This window comes from Anopheles stephensi, chromosome 3 (genome assembly GCF_013141755.1).
Source record: "Anopheles stephensi strain Indian chromosome 3, UCI_ANSTEP_V1.0, whole genome shotgun sequence".
Taxonomy (NCBI): Eukaryota; Metazoa; Arthropoda; class Insecta; order Diptera; family Culicidae; genus Anopheles; species Anopheles stephensi.
The window spans coordinates 26,738,898-26,764,197 of record NC_050203.1 but is presented as its reverse complement, the minus strand read 5'-3'; the positions used below and the strand labels follow the sequence as shown (position 1 = coordinate 26,764,197).

General features: G+C 43.8%; 2 protein-coding genes across 2 annotated transcripts in view; both read left to right on the top strand.

Annotated features, from left to right (window-relative positions):
* The window catches only part of LOC118511490, a 37,711-nt gene extending 12,751 nt beyond the window's left edge, over window positions 1-24,960 (top strand). Inside the window, exons 2-3 of the mRNA XM_036054641.1 lie at window positions 23,207-23,357; window positions 24,445-24,960. Of these exons, the coding sequence (XP_035910534.1) occupies window positions 23,207-23,357; window positions 24,445-24,566 (273 nt within the window). The 3' untranslated portion in view covers window positions 24,567-24,960. The remainder of the gene's footprint in view (window positions 1-23,206; window positions 23,358-24,444) is intronic.
* Window positions 15,603-17,392, top strand: LOC118511489. The gene has a single exon (XM_036054640.1). It carries the CDS (start codon window positions 15,702-15,704, stop codon window positions 17,250-17,252), a length of 1,551 nt encoding a protein of 516 aa, XP_035910533.1. The 5' UTR covers window positions 15,603-15,701; the 3' UTR covers window positions 17,253-17,392.
* Window positions 24,961-25,300: the final 340 nt, after the last annotated feature.

Below are 25,300 nucleotides of genomic sequence, written 5' to 3'. Positions count from 1 at the left end.
GTTTGTTGGGGTGAATTTACCGAACACGGATCCATCGGCCGAGTTGAGCTTGTGAATTGAAGCATTGAAGGGTCTTGCAAGAAAACTGACTCAAATAATATTGATTGCATACTTTGAGGGGCTGTGCACTGTAGGAAACAACTTAATGGGAAAATAATATATTTACGCTGCACAATTTACGGTCTTAGTTTGTTACAAAGAATAAAGATAACACAACCCCTATCATATCTGAAACTTTCTTCTGCCCTACGCTTGCGAGTACATGATATAATCATCTAATTGTAGCGCGATGATCCTGAAATCATCTAGTGAAATGACTTCTCGTCAACGACAGTGGGATATCATTGCGTAAAGTTTCTTTTCAATTGTGGCAACAGCTGTAAGAAGCCTCCCGTGTCTCCCGCCGGTATGAAGAAGTTAAGTTGTACACAATAATTTTTTTTACAGGACACAGCTTCTTCTAGCATGAACAATCGATCCTCCGATCGACATGACCGAAATCAACCAAGAGAATCGGCTTATTAGCGGTCTTTATACTGTAAAGTTGGACACTACCCACAAAGGGATGTCACTAAAAGCAGTAGCTCATATCTGAACGTTGGAAGAGTCGCTCTAATTCGAAAAGTATTTAGAAGCGATCGAATAGAGCCGTCAGTCTACCATAATCCAGCAGACATAGCGAGATACCATTCTCCAGGATATAAATCGTCATTATCTCTCATTTTTAAGCATATTTTTAGCTGGTAGCTAGGACATGTTAGATGAAGGCTATTGAAGGGTTTGTTCATTGAAAGTCCAATAATACTAGGAATGGTTCCTGCTGAAGGTATTGCCTGACTAAGGTATTGCCAGTTGGCAGTCTGCCATCGGACATAGAACCACATATTTTTCTTCATTTAAATGTTGATTAAAATAACAACCAGCGTAGATTGCTTCGCTTGTTTCTCGTGAATGTATTAGCCTTTAATAACATACATTAGAGCTAAAGACAATGTTGGAACTGTACACAGTATTACAGTGTTGTTGAAATTAACAATTTAATTTCCAATCTACCAAACCACATTATCGAAGCTCACGGCACATTTTGTAAATTTACATCACGCCTATTAGAACCATGATCATCGAAATCGATACCACATTGAGGGGTTTTATCCATTCCAAACTTTATCCACTGCATTTCCAGTGATTGTAAGCGCATCTCTACCTGTTTTGGGTCTACAGCGGAACGTTAAGGCTAAACAATCCACACACAACTCGCGGCACAGCACATATTTCAATTATGCTTCAAATTGGTTGTCTAAGGCAAGGTTTGCTGTGTGCAGTGACCAGGAACTCGTTTGCTCGTTTTCGTCACCATTAGTGACGCCCGTCGCCGTAACACGCGTTCTGTTCGTTTTGCTATGAGACAGGACAAAAACGCAGCAATCGCAGCGCAGTACAATGGTCCATCAAATACCCAATCCAGTGACGCTTGGCACAGCAGCAAAGTGCAATCGGGTGCATCCTCCGACGGTGCAACTGACGTGTTGCCCGCTGTACAGTTGCTCACCCCTGTTTGATGAAGTTTGATGAAAAACATTAACGAACCGGGACGTTTGCACGGGATAGTGGTGGTGGAGCGTGAAAAACATTTTCCATTTTCCCCACAAACACGCGTAAGCACTCGCTAATGGGTTCGCCGCCATTCGTGCCTAAATGGGAATGTAGTTTGAAATTAAATTAAACTTTTCATTCCCCCCCACACACACACACTAGCACGTACCCAGACATATACATGGTTGGTAGTGTGCACGCGGGAAAGTTCATTCCGAAAACTAGTTCCGAGCCCTGTTAGTTAGATGATGGTGGTGATGATGATGATGATGATGGTAGTGTAGTCATTTGTTGCTATGTTGGTTTACCACTTTTTCTATTTCGCCAACGATAAATGGTTTCGTCGTTCTGTTTATTCACTTCGCCTGCATTAGTGGAAGCTCTGAGCTTGCTCTGAGGTTTGCCGATTTAGCAACGGAATTAATAATTCATGTTTAAAGTAAGTTTTGCCGCTTTTCGCATTGTGCGGATGTGTTTGGTTGAATGTGAAAATGCACTGCTTACGATCACGAGAGTAAGTGTGTGTTTTTTTTGTCGGGAATGGAGTTTTTTAAAGCTCGAGAATGGGGTTGATAATTTGGCATCTGTAAAGTGTGCCTTTGTATGAGAGCGTATGAAAGGGAATTGAAAGTTCCTAATACAGTGTCGAGTGCACGATGTAATCAAAGCACGATACATATGATGCCACCCTTTGAACATCGAGTTGCACCAATTAAATCCCCGCTCTGACTGATGAAGTGCTGCAGCTTTGTTGCCACACCCACTCTCTCTCTCTCTCTTGCAGCTATTGAGCCTGGGAATGTGGGAACGACCGTGGAAGGGTCGGTGTAATAATGCCAGCTTTATTTGGTACGAGATATTAATGAGATTTTCCGGGGCTTCGATATGGAATCCAATCAATGCAGTGAAAGGTGTTTCCACCTAGCTAGCTGCTCCAATGCCATTTGTCATCTCCTCTTGCGTTTGGAAGCGAAAATTCAAACACGTCGCAACGTGAAATATGACCACACGTGAAGGTGTTGTTAATGATTTACCATCGATGCAAAAAAGGAGCGCTTCCAAAACGGGGACAAAAAGCGACACCAGTCGACTGTTGATTCGTTTTTGTTTCAATTCTCTTGCAACGGTGCAGTTTTTGCACTCACGCACACACATACACACACACTCCTCCAAAGCTTCCACATATGGGCAGGATCGCAAAATAAATGGGGAATATAAAAATTAATCAGAAGCCACAAAATAGTGAATGAGTTGTAAAATATATTCATGACTTACTGCATCCCGGCATCGGAAGCGATGGTAGCCCAAAAACGCTGCTGTAGGGATCGTGCCACTATTTTCTGGGGAGTTGAGCGACCGAGGCAGGATATCGATTTATGAGCCCATTAAAAGCACCCGAAGCATCGATGCGCGAAATTGGCTAACGCGCGCGCGAGCTCGTGGAATCAGAAGTACCGAGAAGCAGAGGAGCTGCTGCTGGGTTGCGCCGGTTTGACCGAATGTGTGTATGGGTCTTAAGTGGAACTTGGTCCAGCCGGTTAGTTCGGGCTGAAGATCAGGCTGGTTTTTAGTGACCCCTCTTTGTGGGATGTGTCATTATGAATTTATTGAAACATTAATTACAATTAATTATAGATTTAGCCAACATTCACTTACGTACGGTGGGCGGGTCTTTTGGCGCGTGCGTGTGTTGGTTGTAAGCTGAAAATGTAAGCTCTCGATCCTTTGTTACGGCTTCATAGTTTATCCAAAGTTAAACATGGTGTATTTATTATCGTAGGTAAATCTGTAACGAAAAGAGTAAGTAGCAATTAGAAACTAGTGAAAAAGTAGAATGATTTGAAAATTGTAACATAATAAACGGAGTAAAAAATGCCCTATTATTTATTCATTATTAATTAGATTTGATAGAAAGATCAGGAAAGATTTTTGATGTGTTGCAGAACGGTACAAAATAGGCTTCAAGTACTAGGTTAAATATTAAAAATTGTGTAATTGTCACTTTAAATAAAAAAATCTTTTAAAACGTTTTAAACATTTAAAAAAAATAAAAAAATGCCTGTTGAAAATTTTTCTTGGTTATAAGATTGAATGTGAAAATATAAACATCTGAAACACATTAAAACATGTTGTGGAATTTACAGTAATGTAGTTTAATTACGCGAAGGACATCAAATTAAAACAGAAAATAGCGAAAATTTTTAAGCCATTACAAGTCAACCTATTTCCACAAAACGATCAATAAAAACGTTACTCAACAAACAACGTTCGAATGGTGCTGCATACTTTTAGGCGCTATAAATTCAAATAACAACCCAGTCAGTAAACCGTTACGGGTTATTACTGGTGAATGAGCTGATAAACTCCCCTTTTGTTGTGAAATTTCATCATGCCTCTGCACTGAACAGTGTTACATTACATGTACCTTGCACTAATAAACATTCACATTTTTCCCAGTACATCGATCCTGCCTGTCTGGTGCAAGTAGCTATTGAGAGATGTTCACCACCGCTTACAGCGACAGTTACCAGCTAACTTCGAATGCGAAAAAATATTAAATCAATAAATCCATATGTCTCCAATAGAACAGCCTCCCAACACCAGATGGCTTGCTGGTCCTGTTGGCTTTGAGGACCACCATTCGTGAGCACAAACATGCACGGATCACTAGGCCTTCTGACGACTGCTTCACCTTCAACGATCACCGCAGCCTCACGCGTCGCGCCGGTGACTGTTACGCTTGTTGTATTTCTTTTAATAAAATTACACTCCCGGAACGTGCTTCTCGTGCAGAATTGGATCGGAGGATGCGTGCCAGTTGTGCAAAAGTGTACTTCTCCTCTACTGCTCCCGTCCCGGTGTCTGGCTGGATGTGGGTGAGTGAGAATCCACCGTCACCCATCCATCCTCGTTGGTATTCCAGGCACGAACGGTAGCTGCACCTTAACCCGGCCTCCAATTCCAACGAAACACCCCACGTACGTGTGAAGCCAGATTGCTGTGCGACTGAGCCACGGGGGAAAATCGGGCTCGGGTTAATCGACGCCTCGCATCACACGGCAAACCGTCAAAGGTGAGCACGCGTCACAGTTGCGCGTGATGGGATACAGCCACCGGAGAACGGCGAACACTCATCGACGACTGAGTGGGCTCGAAATCGATCTCGTCGTCGTCGTTGCCGTCCTCGTTGAGATGAGATGATTTAGCGCGAATGGGTTGTGGGGTGCCAAGGGCCAAAAGCCAAAAGCAGGAATTATTGGCCCAGAACCGTTGGTCCTTTTTGAGCGGTGCCTGACCAAGGGGGATCGGTGGTCCTGGTGTCGGTGGGAAATCTCCCTGTAGCTTTTATGAGCTGATAAGATTATGTGCGAATGTGCCACTGGTTTATTGGCTTTCAACCTGACCGGATTGAAGTCGTTTCGCATGCCCTGCTTTTATGGGATGAGAGCAATGAGCTCACTGGGGCAGTTCGCGCTGATGGGGCGAGTTTTTCGACGTAAAAGCGTCAGCCTCGGGAAGTTGGAAAAGAAACGAAGTTAACAAGGGGGGGGGGGGAATAGTTGAACGAGATTCGTTCTTTGGTCGCCACCAAGACCACCGAGGGGAATGATTTTATTCACTGTGATAGGAAAAAGGAAAACCCAGAAAACAGTGATCGGAAAACTGGACTTCTTTTTCCGAGGGATAGTATATGTATGTCTTTTGTGTGCGTATCCCTTCGCAAAGATTTGGAATGAATAACGTACGTGTTACTGGGAGGATGTTATCCGCTCAACATTCATTAGCTGCAGCGGCCAAAGGACGTTCCCTAGTGTAGGGCGATGGTACAGCTGGATGCGATTGCTATTCATTATCTGTTTCCGCCGATAGAGCACCTAGGGGATCTAATAAAGTGGGATTGGGCCCGAGGCCTATTTGATGCATGATTGGTGGGAAATATTGAATGCGTGCCGTTGAAATTTCTGTCCGGGGAGATGGATAGTCAGGAAGTATGGTTAAGTGGTTGACGCTTTGACGATGGATTATCCTTTTTGCATGATTACGATTTATACGATATCCGGGTGGCTGACTTCGACCGGTGCCAGAGATGAAGGAGCTGAAGTGTGAATCAATCAGGTAGGATTAATTCGCTTTTAGGATCAGTTAGGTTTTAATTGAAAGAATCGCTTATCTTTCAACGCGTCACTTATTAAATTAATATCGGGAAAGGCTGTAGATGAGACTTAATGTTTACGACCTCGGCCTTAGATTAAGCTGATAAAGATTGCAGCCTACCAACCAATAAACCGATTATTTGCGAGATTATTTAAAGGAATTTTGATCATACTTGTCGTGGGAGCATTGTTGGAAATTTAAACAAACGGTTAGGGTAATTGGAACAGGAGAAAAAAGCCTGGTAACGAATTACAAACAATGAAAACGTTTTCCCTCGAGAGCAAAACCCGTTCTCATCAACAATGTTAGTCCCCATCGGTGTTGAAAGGCACCTTTTTTCCACCAACCGTCGACTCATCCGTAAACGTAAGCCCGGTTTTTGTTGTGCATTTGTTTTTTGTTGTAAATTAATCACCCGTATCTGTATCATTCGTGATGGGATTTTATTTGTCTAGCACTGTCCGGAAGGAAAAGCCGGAGTCGCAAAATGAAAAGAAATATCTAAACGAAGGCAACGCATCTTCTGCCCAGCTGGCAACACGAGCCGGGGATAAACAAACGATGCAAATTGCAACGAGGTACAACGACTGTGCCAGCACACCACCACAGGGAATTTGCCAAAGAAACCCAACACGCCACGTTGGGTGGTAGTTCGTGGCTTGTGGCTTTTCGTGGCGCTTTCCATCGCTGATTTAACCAGCCCTAAGCCAAGCGTCCGTTCGTTCGCTGATGACACGAAGCAAACGTAACGTAAACATTCCGACCGTGGATGGGTTGCAACGCGAATGGAATGATTTATTCATTTCTGCGGTTTAATGAATACGACAATGTCCGTCCGTACGGGGGTACCGAAATGCTAAGTTCACCCCACGGTAAAGCTGGTAGAGAGGTTTTACTTTTTTTATTTTTTAAAAGGAAGTTCCTCTCTTGTTTTTTTTTTCACCGTCGGAGAATGTTTGCTACACAGTTGCTACTAATACCCCTGCCACGTCTACTTCTGCAGCCTCTACCTGCTGCTGTTTTCCTGCGTCTTGCAAAACCAACTGTAAACAAGTGAAAGAAAAAGACTATCTACATCGAATAAATTTAATTAAATAGATGGATAGCAATGGGAACACAAGTGCATAGCGCAAACACGGACGTCGGCGTTTGTATGTAAAGGATGACTACTGTTGATGAGCAGGAAAAAAAAAGCTGGGAAGGAAAAAGGCAACACCCACAGCCAATGCAATGCAAATGGTAACGGGACTGCCGTTTGAAAACCATTTCCCGTGAAGGATGCTATGTAATCTTTCAATTAAGTAGCAAAACATGGTAAGAAGTGCAATCAGCTGCACCACTGAGCACAGTTATAAACATATCTTTTGCTGCTAGTGGGACGTGATTGTGTAAATATATTACTGTAGGTACTATTTTTTCAGCAACTCTAGCTAATTTATATTAGTTGAACTTAGTTGTCATGTTGAGACATGTGGGACTGGTAGACCCCTACAATTATGCAATCCTTGAAGTTGAATTTGCTTAATTTACGATTTTTTTAATACAATGATGCATTTGTAAATAAATAATAAAAGCAAATTGACTTAATAATCTAGAGAGGCCTCGGTACTTAGCGATAGTGGAGAAGCTTCGAGCAAAACAGTTTCAAATAGTGAGACTACTTGGTGACCGATTTTGATTGTTTCTTATTTCCAGAAAAAGAGTAAAAATCTTAAAGAGGATGTAATTCGTACACTCCACATTGGTTTAGAAGCCTATTTATAGTGTAGAATGATACCCTATTATCAAGGCTTTATGGTCTGGTGAAATTTGAATCCAGAGGTAAGATTATCAGTCCGATTTATCCGAAATGTAGAAACAACTTCATAATTGTTTAAAATAAAACTAGCCATCCATATCTTCTAGCCGAATCCTAGACAATGACAAAAAATTATAGTTAAACGTTTTAGACAGCCCTAAACCCCAACCATTAAAATTTAGAAAGATTAAAAATGCGTTAATCGTTGGGGTTTTGGGTAAGGCCGTAAGGTCGCTCGACAGCGATGGACAACATTTTGCGATTGAAGTAGAAAGCTTCTTGCACGAATGAAAGATTTCGTTTAGTTATATGAAGCAAATACATTTTCACCCCTGTTCAAAGTTAATCTATTTTTGTACTCTAAATACTTAACCATAATCCATGTAATATTCGTTAGCCTGCCGTTGTAAAAATGACGCTCAAAAGTATGCAATTGTATGTTAAAATCAACACACAACCTAATTGCTTCTATCGCACCAACGCATTAGAAAGCAAACTCAGCTGTGCAAGATGTTGGGAGTAAAATTTACAACTCAATCTTGCTTCGAATCACCGCCAATAAGTCCCACTAATTAACGATCAACATTTAATCCTGCCGGCCCGACGTCCTGTCGACCATTGAAATGCTGATTCATCAAATCACTGGCAGAGTAGTGGCAGCATGAATGCATGTTTGATCAGCTGTGTGCTTGTGTGGGTTTTTTTGCTTTCACTTTTTTTGTACTTTGCCAAGCGTTCGCCGTAGTCACCCGTGGTGGGTCGCTGCCAGGTAAAGCTGCCATAAAAAGCAACCGCCATTCAGCTAATACCCGATGAATTAGTTCGACCAGCTGCGCTCACCTTTCGCACCCGGGCACGGACCATGGACGTATAAGTAGATCGTAGTAGATGGCAATTCGGAGAGACTGCTCCCTTTCAACCTCTCTCTCCCTCTAACACCCTACGCTTGTACTTCCTTCTTCTCGTACGATAACACAAGGTGTAGCAAGCGGTGGCAAAGTGTTTAATAACGTGACCAACAGTAATTTATATCTTTCACCTTCTGATTTTTATCTCACCTGTGTATTTGTACTTTGTCGCCCCGTTTCGTGGGAACGACTTCTTTGTAGTGAAGAAGCCAGGAAAAGGGGAGCGGACGCAAAACATAGTGGTTAGTTTGTATAAACGGTTTCGACCAATCATTAAAGCGTTGACGCCCGGTTGCAAGGAAGGAGCACAGGAGCAAAAAAAAAAAACAAGGGGACGTACTGTGGAAACGATACGAAATGCTTCCCTGGTCGTGTCGGTCGTTTAGTTTCCACACATTTGGTGCCATTTGATCTTTCACCGGGAATTTTTCGTCCTGTGCTTTTTTTGTTGTTGCTTCCTTTTCCCGTTTCTATTTTGGCTTTCTTTTTATAGCTTCTACGACTTGCCGAGCACTTGTTCCAAGCGTACTGTACATGATTTTTTCCATCTACACCACGATTTTATGTTTCTCAAATTTCGCTTACTGTTTTTCCATTGCTTTCTTTTTGTGGGAAAAGCACTTAAATGCACATGGAGTAAGCTTGTTCGCTGGAGGACGAATAAGAACGAAACCTTAGCAAACGAAGCAGTCGAATGCAGTCAATGTTTATCGTTTCTAAATTGGTTTAAATGTGCCATTGCATTTGGGTGTGCGCTTCGGTAGCGCAAGCCAAGTTGCTTTTATGGCTTTAGTGGGGAGGGCAAACAAAAATTGCCTTTATGAAGTGAAGCGTAGCACTGCAGCAATTGGCCATTTTTTGCTCGCTTCCCGGTGCTGTCGACCTATGCAGGAGAATGATCTTAAATGGGATTCGAATTTTTGATATTGAATTTAATGTGCTTTCCTGGTATGCTTCTTGCCCCGTTTCCAGTACAACGTTCTACGGTAAATGATTACATATTGAACAAGATTATGGATATTGGTTTGTCGCAAGCGCTTCTATTTGTCTAGCCACTAGCTTTGACAGGACAAAGCCCACCGATATCGGTCGAACAATCTGTTTAATGTAAAATTAATTCAATCTTAATGCACGGCACAACTGCAAACCGATAGCATGAATGCATTAAAGCCATGAATAATCATATCTTCCATGGAAAGATGTTCCATAAAACTAGCCGATCATACTAGTATATTTTCTGCTGAAGCGATTGCTATGATCTTAGCAGCAGAAGAAGCAACGGATTTCTTCAAACCTAACGCTATTTTCACCGATAGCGCTAGTGTCTTGGCCGCCATGGAAAGAGGAAGATCGAAGGACCCGTACGTCCAGATGTTAGAAAATCTTGCGTCCTCGTTACAACTCACGTTTTGCTGGATTCCTAGCCATTGTGGCATAAAAGGGAATGATGAAGCTGACAGGGCAGCAAATGAAGGTCGGGAACAAGATACAGGACATCAAGAAGATCTATCTAGGAAAGACATGATCAAATGGGCTGAAAAAAGAATAGTAGAAGCATGGCAAAAGGAATGGTGGAACCTAAACGAAAACAAGCTCCGATTCATTAAAATATCTGTGGCCCCATACGTTGTTCAAGCAACCAATAATCATGAGCAAGCCATCCTGAACAGGCTTAGAATTGGGCACTCACGACTTACACATGGCTATCGTGTAGCTAAATCTAATCCCGAAAAATGTACCTACTGTGGAGAAATTCTAACAATCAGGCATATCCTTGCAGACTGTGCAGGTTATAACGAGGAAAGGAAGTTACACAAAATAGGGAACAACATAGACGAAATCCTTGCAAATACGGAGGAAAGGGAACGTAACGTTTTGAATTTTCTAAAAGCTATAAACTTGTACAAAGAAATTTAGTTGAATAACAAATGAACTGAATAAGGGCATAAATTGAAGTAATTAATAAGTTACTGTATGTTAAATCAAAGAGGCGAATGTCAGCCAAAAGGCACAAAGCCTCTATAAAACAAAAAAAAAAAAATTAAAGCGATGAATCAATCCCAAATCAATTCAGCCTTTACTCTTAATCCAATTTCAGGCTAAGGCTATCTGAGTCAGTGAGAAAGATTGCCAGTAGTGTTGGTCGGCATGAAATGATGAACTTTTGAAATTAACAATTCGCTCGGCCCGTGTGACTGTTATTGTTGCTGGTGGTTTGTCGATATTTGTCTGTGAGTTACACGAACAATGTACGCCGCGTACATCGGCCGCGAATGGACAGTCGCGTTCGATACCATCTCCTGTCACCATAAATCGCATTGATAAAGCGAACATAGCGAGTAACTCTCCTTTGCGGAGACCGTCCGTAATGAACCACCCAACCCAACAAAACTCAAAACCACTTCGAGACAGTTTGGAGTTTGGTGGATGGTCCGGGTCCGCGTGGTCACATCGGTAGTTAATTAAATAGCACTCATAAATCACCCCGAGAGCGAGCCTTACTCCTGGGGGTGACTATTGTGTGTATGTGGACCAGAGTGTTGGGAATATTGCAGCTTCCACCGACCGACAGGGAATCCCTGCACCCATGAAGAAGAACCCATTTTACATCAAATTCCATTTATCACCAACCAACCCCATATTCCTGGTCGGTTCGGAGCGGCAGTTAACCTACATAATGAGGTTGATTCCAGAGTGCGCGCTTGCAGCAGTGATTAGACGTACGGGAGCATTCATAACCTCAATCTCGTTCCACTCGGCCAGGGGATCGTAATAAGGGCTCCAAAATTTGCCACCATCGCTCACATTGGTTTTCCGCTCTGTATCTCTCTCTCTTTCTCTCTCTCTCTCTCTCTCTCTCGCTCCCTCTCAATTTTCTGTGCAAGGGGTTCGGTAAGCTGGGTGGTCAAACGACTGGTTTACCGCGACAGATCAACTGTCAAATCACGTTGCAGTGAAGGTGTCTAGCAGCCAACGCTGATGCGCTGATGGAATTTAATGTATTTAACCTCACTGACTGCAGTCTGACTAACAGTGCTATAGAGAACAGCATAAAAGGGGTGAGAAGGAGAGAGCCATTCCGCGACAGGGATGGAATTTCCAGAGATAACTTCCGTGCGCAACGAGTACAGCATAGCAAGCAATACGCCATTACAGGGTGAGTTGATGATATCTTTGCAGTGTAGCAGTGTGTAATTTATTGTAGCAGCAACCAGTATTCCGCCGTGACGAGTGCGGCTTTTACTCTGTTGGACACGCTAGTACGATGGTATCGAAACAACATATATTTGGCTGTAATGATAAGGATGTGCAATTCGAAAGCATAACCTTGTTTGACGTGTGTGCTGCTGCCGGCCTATGACTGATGCTTGATTGCATTAGCTGTGCATGTTTCTGTGGCAGAACATTCCAATAAGTAATGGACAGCAACAGACGATGTTGTGAACTTTGCTAAATTAATTTTGAACATATGATACTGGAGAAGTACTGCTAGTAAAACATTTTAAGAACAAGAAGTGGCAAAAATGATATTGTTCTTAAACTATAATGAATTGATTGATTAATTGGTGATACATTAATAAAATCTTAAGAACTGGAGTCACTGTAATTCTTCGATTTATGATCTACCTGGTAAATCCACAAAAATTTCAATTTTTTTTAAATCGAAGTTGGAAATCAAAACTTTGTTAACATCATGTTGTCATCGCAAGCTGTTTTAAAAAAAATCAAAGTCCAAACCAAAACAAAAATCAATAAAACAAAATGAAAACAATACAATTTAGTGACAGAAAAATTAATTTTTTTATTCATTAGGGACGGCCAAGCCGGATTGCTAGAAAAAATCTATTATTACGTTTCAAATAATTTTACCTTAAAAAATGCACAAATATTTGATTCCAGCCAAAACGGTTAGTTCGTCTTCCTAATGCTACAAAGCGAATCATTCCAATTAAAATTTCTGGAGTTACAATAATATAATTAATTACATCGTTTTAAACATGCACCGAGTGATCCACATAACCAATTATAAACGTTGGAGCAAATCATTCTGTTTCGTTTTAATTTGTTATGAAAACAAATACATCTCAGAAGTTGTAATGGCAAACAATATGCTAAAAATGATCCCATTGGGTAAAAGAAAAGCAAAATGGCCCCAACTAAACAAGCAAGATGTTGACATTGTAGTTTCACTTTCAAATCAAATCAAATTCTTTGTGCCTTTGTGTTTGCTGTTTGCATTACATATCATTTGCAGTGACATACACACCTTCAGCAGGTGAAATAGCTCCTTTCTCGAGTGGAATCTCGTTTCGGATGGATCCGGAATTAAATCAAATCACTATTATTTATCTATTCTAAACTAATAAATTACGGTTGGCACTTGAGAGGTCGGCCGGTGCAAAACGTTAGCAATAGGCACCCAGATTCCCGAACGACTGGGCTGGCCAGGGATGCTATTTCCATGTGCAAATGTTTGAGGCACGTTCACGACCACACACACACACACATGGGCCGCGTGTGTCACCCGGATTCATGTCCCTCGATCCCGTAGTTCGGCTGGGCAGTGAAACAAATAAATAAACGGACGGTCGGTAACGTGGGAAGTTTGAACGAAGGGTTGGAGTCGAGTGTCATTTTATAACACACTCTAATCAAAGATCAACAATTGCTCGACCGGATTGGCCGCCGGTACTGCTAGGTTCGGATACCGGAGTGAATTTTGTTGTTGGTGAACGTCGGCGCGGTTGTTGCATATTAAGAAGACCTGCCGCTGTTAGGCCACTCACAGGGACGCTCGGAAGGAAGGAGTAGCAAATGGTGGGTAGCGTGGTGTGGGAGGGATTTTCATTATGTATTCCCAACCGGGCAGTGTCGCACGTTAGCTACAGCCCACAACCGAACCATTCACCACAGAAGGTTTGCTTTCGATAAACACCTGAACACGAGAACCTCCCAACCGTAAGGCTGGGCCAGGATCACACTTGCAAACGGTTGCCCTTCATTGCTTCTCCGCTTGAGACTCCGGTTTTGAGAGGTGGGAGGCTCGAGTGGCTATTATGTTTCCGGCTGGCCCTTTTGCATCTAAAACCAACGCTCACCACACAAACACACACACACACACACACACACACACACACACACACACACACACACACACCTCGGTTGGGTGTTTGTGTGTGCACCACTTTACGGTGGGACTAGGCTTGAGGATAGAACATAAACATCATAATCATATCAAAATACGGAAAACAAAATATGCAAATTTGTTCTAAATTACTAAATCAAAATAAAGTAAATATTCATGCAACCGCACGGTCGCACCAAGCACCTACTCACAAGCACAGGGCTTCGCTGCAGGAAGCCTTTTGTGTGTGTGTTTTGTGGAAGGGAGAGAGAATTTAGGATTTTGTTTGATGATGGGTAACCATTTTTTGTAGACTGATTGACCCAACCAGCACCGGTTTAGGGTTCTATACGAGTACAATGTCTCCGTAACTATGCATGAGCGTGAAGGTTGATGGTAGATAAGGATACAGCTTGGAAAATTTTACATAGCAATGTTTGATCTTTACTAAAACAATTTACAAGAATAATTGTTTGCCTAAGAAGCACTAGGTGTCTCCATAATGACCAGGCATCTCCATTAAGACCAGGTATCCTCACAAAGACTAGGCGTCTCCATTAAGATGAAAATAAAACGAAATTAGCATACACAAATTGTAACGCTTTACTGTTTAAAATCTTCTTTGTAAACTTTAGAACAAATACTATTCGAACCAGCTTAATTGATGATGTCTGAACAAAGGATTGCGCTCCAAACAGTGCTTTCATATCAATCATTGCGGATTAAATTTAAGCGCAAAAAATGCGCTCCAAGCCCGTCACAATCGATTTCAATCACTTCCACGACAGTTTCGTCATTGGATGGGTTTAATGTTACAGTGACTCGCCTTCGCCGCCTTCTTTACAGTACTACCACGACTAACATGAAACTTTTTAATCCGCTTCCATAAATAATTCTTAACGTTTAGCTTTTCCCCAAGCAGACCTTGCTTTTCCACTTCTTCTGGCTCTATTTTTCGAGGTGACAAAATTCCTCCGACAGCTGAATAGACTACCAGCGCAAGCATCTTACTACCATAAACCCGTTCCATCAGTCCTGCTTTTCCCGCCATCGGAACTGCATGCATGTACCGATGATGAAGTGGAAGCTGCTTCCATCCAACCAGCCATCCCTGACACTAAAACTTTAATTAAACAAGTAAATTTATTTCCGTCTTGGAATGTGTGCACAAGGCGAACCTGGCTGCACGAAGCGCACACTTGAGCGAAAGCGAGTCGGGTAAACTGCTCTTGAGATTGAATGTTTAGCTGTCAAAAGTTTGATGCCCGTGGTATGGGGACCGTGTGCCGGCGGGTACATTGGCGTTTGCATTTCTTTTACGACAGTGTAAGCTTTCATGTCTCTTTTTTTCGCTCAGTGCTCTCTTACGAAACCGTGCAAATCGACTTCGTGTACGGTTTGTTGAGTTTTGTTGACAAAATGTGAACCCTTCTCGTTGCATTATACATCTGATGGAGCTGGCTGCGTGTTTAGATAAGGGGGTTGTCTTATTTACGTAACTTGTCTGGCAAAGAGTGCTAAGCTAAGAGCGCAGCTTTCGCATTTGCATATTAAATAGTCGAACGGAACGGGTACAATGCTAATTTCTATTGGTCGGAGAACACGATTGGGGCATTAACAGTTGGTATTTTAGGGGCATATTGTAGAAAGCCTTTTTAAGCCATCAAATGATTTGCTTTTATTTTTCTTTAAAGTTTAAAAAGAGCTCAAGCTGGGAGAGTTTTACTGACCTACCAGTTAAACAGGTAATGTGTAATACTGCACCTGACCGAACATATCCTGCATCTGGTCTAGATAACGTATTTCATCATCTGCAAAATAGAGACATAACGTTACATGCACGCGTTAGTTTCACTTGCACACTCGTAGATCACAATAATAATCAATTTGTTAGGAAATATTAGGACAGATGGTTCACTCAACCCACCCAGCGTGTCGTGTTAGGAAAAAAGTGATGAATTATTAACTATCAATGCATTGACCGCTAGACGTTCGCAAGTTCGGTCGTATATAACCAATCACCCACCGGTGCACCGTTACTCAGTTCTGTGTGTTAACGGACTGCGCTTCCCATAAATAAACTACCAGCAGAAAACTAATCGAATCATCTCGGGACGGAGCCATGAAGAAGTATCATCACTTGCTCGTCTGTCTCGTGCTGTGCATCGTCACCATCCCGCAGCGTGGTGACACAAACCCTTGGCCGGACTTTGCGGTCCCCGCACGCATGACCGGAGTCGGTAGCGGGAGCCTCGATTCGACTGGGAACGTGGTACAAAACACGAACCGCGTCCTGAACCTGCTTGACCAGTTCCAATCGATCACCGAAACACTGTACGGGCTGCAAACTCCCGAACTGTACCGGTTGGCAACGGGCTTTCGGTTGGTGCTGGACAGTTTGGTCGAGTCGGGCAGTCCCATCTTTCAGGGGCTCTCGAATGCGGCCCGCCTTTCCAGCGGTAACATAACGACCGTCTTCGATGGAATCCGCCAGAGCATCAATGCAACGATTGCACTGAACGAGCTGCACCAGGCAGCAATCAACGGGACGAGTCTGTTGCTCGGTACGGCGGGTGTACAAAACATTTCCACCGTGCTGGACCAACTGGTGCGTAATGTGGCCAACCTGAGCGTTACGCTGGACGAGATAGAACCGGCACTGGTTGAGATACAGCAGTTGGTCCGCCCGAGCCAAGCGCTGGTGGACAGTCGGTATCCGCGGGACGGCATTCGGAAGCTGAACGGTATCCTGCTGGACTACGTCAACATTGGGCGGTCGACGGTACCGCAAATCAACGCCGTTGTCAATCGTATCCGAATGATGGATGGTTTTATCACCCGGCTAGCGTCGGTAACGGGTGGGTTGCGAAGCTATCTGAACAGTACGCTCGCCACTGTGAACGGGACCATCTACAACGGGGTCCAGCTACGACTGCAGAACGCGCTGCGTACAATTCGTACCAACTTTAACGGGACAGTTACGAGCACTACGAGAAAACTGAAACAGTTCTTTCTAGATGATCTGGAATCGGTACAGCTAGCGGCAAGGAATGCGAGCGGGCTGCTTGTCAAACGTCTCACCAATGTCACCGAATTGTTGGATGAAGTTGCCAACAACACCACGGTGGTGATGGAGGGCCACGAGACGGAATGGGTGATGAATCGTACCATCGCAATCGTCACAGAGCTTGCTTGGAGGATGGCACTGTCCGTTACCTCCTCGGTACCGGGGGCGGATAGTTGCTTTGCGAAGTTTAACTACGAGTACGACAAGATACCGCGGCTTATCTACGGATCGCTGGTGAGCTGCGGTCAGGGTGAGGCTCGCTCACTGCAGAGCGTAGCGAATGCACTGGTCGGGTACTTGGGAGTTGTACAGGCACAGCTCACCTCGGAAGCGGATCAATACAATCAATGTTTGAGTGGGTTGGTGCCGGGGTCTGCCGATGCACTGAAGCTTCAGCGTGCCGTTTGTCTGCAGGGAGCCGAACAGCTCTCCGCTATCTGGGGTGACACAGTGGTCGATAATCAACTGCAAGCGTTCGAAGAGTTGGTGCGCGAAGAGGTAGGCTATAGTGCAACTCGCCATTATCAGTGCGTTCAAACGAGTGATCAGTTGCTGTTGACGGAGGTAAGGAGCCTGTGGAGAGCTATTGCCGGTTGCTTCAGCTAATGGAGGCGCATGGTGTTTTTCGCCTTGAAGATAGAGGTGGTGATACAGTGGTGGTGATAGAGTGGGAACCAACGCGTCGTTGTTGTCTTTCAAAAGAATTAATAAATGAACAGGCGAAATTTAATGTAAAGCATGATCAATTGATGACCATCATGGATTATTTCTTATAAGAAATGTTAATGGAGATGCATGGGGTTTTCCATCTCGAAGATTATTTTAGTTGGATGAAACCATTCATGCGATACCTTTTTTATGCTTAAAGGATTTGCTGAAAAGCATGCAAAACATCAACCACTAACAAACGAACAATCCGCCAGCTTCTCTCTCCCTCTAAAGATCAGTTGACAGTACAACAGGCAATAGTACAACGTACACACAATAGTGCTTAATTAAAATTTTAAACTCCGCCTCTTGCCCGATACCAGATATCCCTTCGCACACCTGCGGTGATAGTGTCGTCAGTCCAATGCCACGGTTAACCACCCGGAGCGAAAACCGCAGCACGATCCCGGGAATGTGTTTTCATCTCGACCGGAGTCCCTTCCAACCGACCGCCCTTAGGGCAATCGCTGGGCGGACGGTGTTTGCGTTAGCCGAGGGCAAATAAATTCGAATTGACTGACTGCCTGTCCCACATTTACCACCTCTCACGTCTTCCCACTAGGCATGCATTGTGTGTTGCACTTTGTCGCGAACGATTGATGGGCTTTTCCACCACCACATTTCACCGCAAACGGGCAAAACACCCTCTTCCTTCTCCTGCATTCTTCACCTTTCCCTTTCGATTCGATCGTTCGGCTTGTGCCGGTGCACTAGTTTTAATCGATTTAATTTCCCGCACCTATTTTATTCATCGGTTCGCGGTGCTTGATGAATTGAAATTGGAAACAATCAAAATTTAATGAGCACTCGTCTGGGTGTCGTCCGACGGTTCGCCCATCCACGCACCGCATAGACCTTCGATCGGATCGGGTTTGCGTGAAGTGCGTGAAACTAATGCACCGCGATGCTGCAGCTACGTTTTCCGGAGGTACGCTTGTGCTGGTGCCACGGTTAAAGTGAATCCAAGTTTTTATCTTTTAATTTGTGTGCGTGCGTTATCGACGTGGTGTGGTGTGCTGGTCACATCACGCTTCTCGTATCGATTCCGAACCAGCTCGTGATGTGTGTGTGTGATGTTTACCGGGTGGATTGAGTTATTAAAAGAACGTTAAATATACCGAGGTGGGAGGAAAAGGCGCGAAAAACGGGTCGTCATCTCGCACGGGTCGCGGCATTGAGTGTGATCAATATTGACAACGATCAATGGCTCGATAAACTTTGGCAGATTGTCGTCCGGGCGTGGGTTATTGCTGACCGGGTGGCCCTTGATGATAATGTTAGCGCGGTGCAATAGTCACACAGAACCGGGTTATCGTGGTTAACCAGTTAATTGTTATTGATACGGTTTAAATGATGTGCCATTATCGTTAAGGGGGCGTACGATAAATTGTTGTTGTTGTTGTGTGCTTTGGTTGAAATTGGATTATTTCAAATGCACGAAACAATGAAACGATTAGTGAATATTTATTGCGACAACAGCATATGTCATTGGGCTGTAACGGTTGTTAAAATGGATTTCACAGAGTGGGGGTTTATGATGAAAGTAATTTAACCAATGATTGTTTATGAGCGGCGTAAACAAAAGTGATGAAAAATGAGTTTTCTTTTTATTAATTAATTAACGAGCACGCTTTTATGATTTTATTTCAAACAAAAAAGACCATTAAGATTGCATTTGTCGTTTGTTCATATTGATTGATGCTTTTTTACGAAATTGATAAATAAAGCACCTTAAGTTAAGTTTGCCTAAAGTAAATAACTGTTTATGTTTCAAAAGCACGGTTTGAATCGGTTGGATATGTTTTAGAGACTCGAAATTCGTGAAGAGGATTCCATAAACTTCCAATCAGCCGAGTGAACTAAAATAATATTATTTAACATTTAAGTTCCCAGTGATTGAAGTCCAAGAAAAGCTCTATCTAGTCTTAGATATACCTCAAAATTGACCAGGAAATTAAAAACTTTTTCTTAAAATTTTTGTGTTTCCAAACGCATGTATTTGAAGAAAGGATATCCCCAGAGAAGTAAAATCCCAGGTGAGTTACCAACAAATATTTATTTTTTCTTCTTTAAAGGGCTGTATTTTTTAAAGAAGTACAGAGCAATCGTTTTGGCTTGCATACCGTGCATAAGGTGAGAAGTACTTGCCAAAAAGTTATCGGTCACCGACCCAACTGACGTTCCGTATGGTGATGGTGGTATTTCAAGAGGTTCTGCATAACAGAACCCCATTAATCACGTCACCACGCGGTAGAAAACATAAATAACCGGGCAATAACCACGTGTGTGTGTGGGACGTCGTGTATTGCAGCAGCGTGTGGCTAGCTCTGGCCCCATGTTGTGGCTAAGACTCTTCTTGATGGATGACAGCCCTCAGCACTCGGGTCTAAAGCGGTGTTTTACCGACGGAGAAGAAGAAACCAAACTATTCTGTGCACAATGTTCTTCACCATGTCCTTGTGCTTGATATCGGGCGGATAAAGTTTTGATCAGTTGATTTGCAAATTGTAGACGAAAGAAAAAAAAAACAGCACTGGAACTAAATTAACGATCTGAAGTTGCAAGCGACTGTGTCATTAATCTCGTTCCGATATTGTGTGAGGTAAATGAAACTATCACCGTACTTAGCTATTAAAGAACTTCCCGAGGGTGTGTTTTTGTGGCAGGTTAAGCTAGCATAATTTATTCCTCTCGTGTTAAAGCACCCGAAAAATGTGCTCATTTAAATAATTAACCCCATTTAAGATGGTCGTGCCCTACAAGATGTGTGCAACAATATGTTGAGAATATCATTAAACAAGGTAGTAAATATTTCTCTGCTACCCTGCAAGGTAAGCTTATACGCCTTCAAGCCTCTGGGATATAATGGCACTTCACCAAACGATTCATTTAGCCTGTTAATTACAAGCTAACCGAAGCTCATTTGTTTTTTCCCCTTTGATGCTTACCTTACTGCTTTCCTGCCAATGGTGTTCATGGCTCAAAAGCTTGACAAACTCTCGGCACAACCTGTGCACTTGTAGTCTTATACAGTAAATGCAAATTTAATACCTACTGAACAGAAAGCTCTTTGTGGTTTTTGGAAAGGATTTTCGTTCGTTTTTATCGCTCCAATGCTCTTTCACCCTCATACTGAAAGTCCGTTGCATCTTGCTGGCTAGTCTACAGGGGAACGTAGACAGTGGGAACGTGGGTGACCATCACCGTTTTATGCCTCATCTAGTCAAGAAAGAATGGCACGCCGTTCCCGGGTTTTTATTTGTGACCCACCCTTAAGGCAACAAACACACTCGCTCGGTTCGATTTTCTTATCTTTACGAATATAGGTTTTCGGTCTTCAGGTCCAGTCCCGACTCCTGAGTCGCCCCGTCATGGGTGCACACTTTGCCGCCGGCGAGACTTCATAGTGGACCCTTGTTCTTTGTCTGCCATGTTATTTTCGCATGCGAAAAGTCTGACCGTACACGACAACCCTTGGCACCAAAGGGTGGTTTGACGCACGGTGCATTCATATCTTTTTATTGCACTGTAAAATTTTACCACCAATCGGTGTCCTTCTAGGGGCACCTAGAGTGTATGTGTGTGTGTGTGTGGTACGAGTTTTTGTTCTCCGAAAAATCCCGTAACTGTATGGGGTATTGACCATATCACATGCTTGTGTCCATCAGCCTCGGGTTAGCCTTCCGGTGGATGGTGGTCGGCGAGGTTTTGTGCAAACGATTTCGTCCACTCTGTAGACGGGGGTCATCAACGAGCGTCGTTGTTTGGTGGATGATTTTTGGAAAATGTTATGGCCCCATATATGGCGAAAGAATTTGCTTGAAGACAACACTATTACTGCAACGATCCTTACCCGGGAGGGAGTTAGGCGATGCAGTTTATCGAGCTTTACAACGCAGTGTTTGCTAGCGCCATTTTGAAGGTAATTTTGTTTTTTTTTGGAGACGCCCCAAATAGATGAGTTGATCAGCTTTTCCATCTCGAAAGTACGGACCAAGTGGAGCGTGCGAAGACATATATCGTTTGAATTTATGCACCTTATCGGGAAAATGGTTTATGTGGGTTGTAAGACAAAACGGGCCCAGTACACCAACGAGTCAAGCTGTTGTTACACAAAAAATCATAAGTGCTTATCACGCTGCACGTGGCAAATAGTGTCTAAAATGTCTAGTTACCTAGGATCATAACCCGGACAACGACAACGGCTCTTTGTTACGCTGGATCAGTTACGCCTGACGTCTATTACCCAGCTTTTTGACGCATTGCAATATGTTGCAGCTGCAGAGAGAGAGAGAGAGAGAGAGAGAAAAAAACGGAACTAGAAACTCCACCTAGAAAAACCTCCTTTGCACTACACTCAGATGTCAAGACAAGCGGAAAGTACTTTGCATTTCATTGGATTACACTGTTGCTCGGGGTAGCAATTCGGACAAGTGGCACGTCTGCTGGCGCAGGGACGTGCAGCATTGTGTGCACAGTAAAGGCCGCTATGTGAAGCTCATATGGCGTACCGATTTACATTCCATGCTTGAGTGCGTTACGAGATGTGAAAAGCTGCTGCACCGAGAAAGTACGCAATGTGGCGTAAAGATATGGCGAACTTCAAGAATTGAACCCTTAATATCGAAGCGAATGTTAAAGTGGTTTCTTTTTTTTCATTGGGGGGAGACTAATCTTCTTCCTCCGAAGGTCCTAGTCAAAGCATGCAGTTGCTAAGGACATAAAAATCAAGAGAATCAACCTACTGAAACGAGTCGTCCAGGGATGTAAGGGACACAGTTTTAATGTACGTTGCCATATAAATCTACAATGTCCGTTCCGAGGTGTACGTGTTCTTATCGGTTCTTGAAGTAGAAAATGCATTCCAATTCATCTGGATGCACTTGCAAATACCTTCTCCTAAACGTCCTCCATTTCCTCAAGCGTACGTGTGTGTGTCTGTGAGTGATCAAATTCTGACGACAATTCGATTTGATTGCTGCCATGACAGTGCTGCTACCATAAGTCTCGGTGCATATGTTTAAAGAGCACCCGCTCGTCTGCTTATTTGCGTACAACATTGTGTTCATTCGGTCACTAATCGGAAACCAGCAGAAGGACACACATTCTTCCAGGAATGAATTCTGACCGACTGTCAGTGCTGAGCCGGGGGGTTTGAAATTGAAACCACTGGAGCTGATTGAAAGTGATCGTACGGTATGCAGCTGTGCGGGTGGCGGGGTTACGAGTCAAAATCGTTCGAAAATGCTTCGAATACTTCGGAGTCGTCTAGCTACTGGATACGCAAAAAGAAGCTACTGTTGTTTGCAGCGTCCCTGGCACCGTGCTGCTGCAGCGTCCGAATGCCCGGCAGCAATAAAGCGGAAGCGTACCGGACCAAGGCAAACAATGAAGATATTGAAGACTCGGCAATCACTTTGCTTGACCCGGGCATGACAGACACGAGCTTTCACGGTATTTGTCGTGCGAGGCAGCTCTCCCGGTTGATGTCCAGCGGTGCATGCGTTCGGTATCTTAAATTCAATTTCTTGTCTTTTGTGTCCAGTCGCGCACTGGTTGGGCTGGATTCCAGAGACGGATTGTGTGATGTTTTCTTTTTCGCTCCATTCCTTTCTGCTGATTTCTTCTCCTTGTAGCAGCATAAAATGGCAGCACTTGAAGATTTGCTGCAGATGCAGACGGGACAAAGAGATAAACCGTTGCCTCGAGTGTCCGTGTACCCGGAAGGATATCATTTGAGAGTCGCACGTGTGTGTGTTTGTGTGTGTGTGTGTACGAACCGAACTTCAACGACATAGTGTGTCGCCACTGACGGACGACATTAACCTCTCATCGTCAAGTTGTCTTTGCAGGTTCCCGGCCCGCACGGGTACGCTTCAACGTGGCCACATTCGACCGTCGAAGAACAATACGTGGCGAACGTTCAGTGGTCCACACTTCGTTCCGGAGCTGCTACTAATGTGCCATGTCCGGTTCCGCTTCCTGCAACAGCTGCTGCATCGGGTACGTAGCTGCATGCAGGACCAGTGACAACCGCATTCGAAATGAATTTATTGGTTGTTCGTGGACTTTGCCTGTGCTTCCGGGTTCGAATGTGCGTTTGTGTGTGTGTGTGTGTGTGTGTCCACAGAAATACAGGAGATGGCAATCTTGATCTCCTTTTGGCCAAGACTATTTATGAATTCAGCCGACATCTTTTTGTCCGAACCCGCCGCAAGTACGCACAGCAAAAGGTTTAAAGCAATGGTTATCACACTCGTTGTGTGTGCGCATTTTGTCGCACGAGCAACACGAGAGCAAACATAGGCCTGGGAAAACCGAATTAAACATTCATTCTGCTGCAGCTATCATCAAGCTGTGCTATCGTAGGAAAATGCAGGAAACACACACACACACACACACTCACACACACATACATGTACAGAAAATCTGTCCGAGTCAGAAAACGGACTACCGGAGCGGTAGTAATTATAAATACATTTTCTACGTCTTCGGCACAGAAGATTAATGTTACGAGATGAGTCTCGGTTGCGCGTGTGAGACTGTGGAAAGAAATACGGGATTAGGAAAATGACCGTACAAGCTGTTAAATGTACGGAGGCATTTTAATGTCTGTTTAAGATTTCCTGCAAACGCTCGTAGCGCAAGGAATACAAAAACTTTCCACCAGCGTGCACGATTTATACATCCAATTGCATACCTTCAGGCGCTTATCCTTTCCCAGTGCTTAAATAACTCAAATGACAGGTTATTAAATGCACTTCCTAAACAATACTTACCCATCGTAAGGTGCTCATCTCTTGTGCGCCTTTTATGATTCTTTACATCACCATCCCATCCGTCATCACCCGGGTTCGTTGATTTCTTTTACACTCCCCTTTAAATGGCAGTGCCAATTCAATCAGGATGCAATCATTTGCTTCACAACAATGATGCTGATGGGTGATAACCGGTTCTAAAACGACGAAGATGATGCCTTTTCCGACACCGATGATCAGTGAACACCGGCGCTCGAACACACACACACACGTTTTCACCTCGCTGTGGCTCGTAAAACATTCAACAACCGTAAACGCTTTCTCGCTTTCAGTTGGCAGCAGCAGCATCATCGTCGTCGCCGGGACTCACCACCGACGGAACGGAAACTCGGGCTGGTACTCTTCGTATTCTTCCTCGCCACAACAGGAAGGGCATTCCACAGTCGGTTTGTGAACCAGCCAGCCAGCCAGGATGTTTTGTTTCGCCTTACGTTTAGATGCAGGTGTCGAGGGAAGGGGTCGTGTTACGTGTGCTGCGAGATGGAAAAAGCAGCTTTTACATCCCGTGTCTCGTGTGTCTCCTGTTCACATCACGCAGCTCCCTTTCACCATATCCTTGTTGGAAGAAAAGGATACTCCATAAAGGGCAAATTAAACCATTTCATCGAGCGTATCATAAGACGGAAGATTGAACGGGAAGAATTGAATGGTGCTCGCCCATTTCACTCTGAACGTTCTGCACACCATCCGAAAAGGTGTGTGGAGTGCTATTCGATACCCGAGAGAGCGAGAGAGAGGGGGGGGGGGGGGGGCACACGGCTTCTCCACATAAAAAAGAACCATCCGAAGAAGCATCCTCAACTGGTCCATCGAACAGGGCGTCATCACCGAGGGAACGGCAGGATGCCGGTGATCTTGAAAGGCATAACAATAATTTTCAAACGATAAACTTTATAAAACATTAAACGATGATTATATTCACTTTTACCGGGGACGGAAAGAAGTTTGCTTTGCAGCACATACCAGCCAGCCCTGCACGGGGTTGGATGAGCTTTAACAAAAGAACACACCCCTAACAAGCCAATACCGAATGGATTTTGATGGGTTGAAAAATGCTTCTTCCAGTCTTTGAATGAAGCGATAACTGAACGTTAGAGGGTCATCGTTTTACGTGCAACTCGTTGAAAC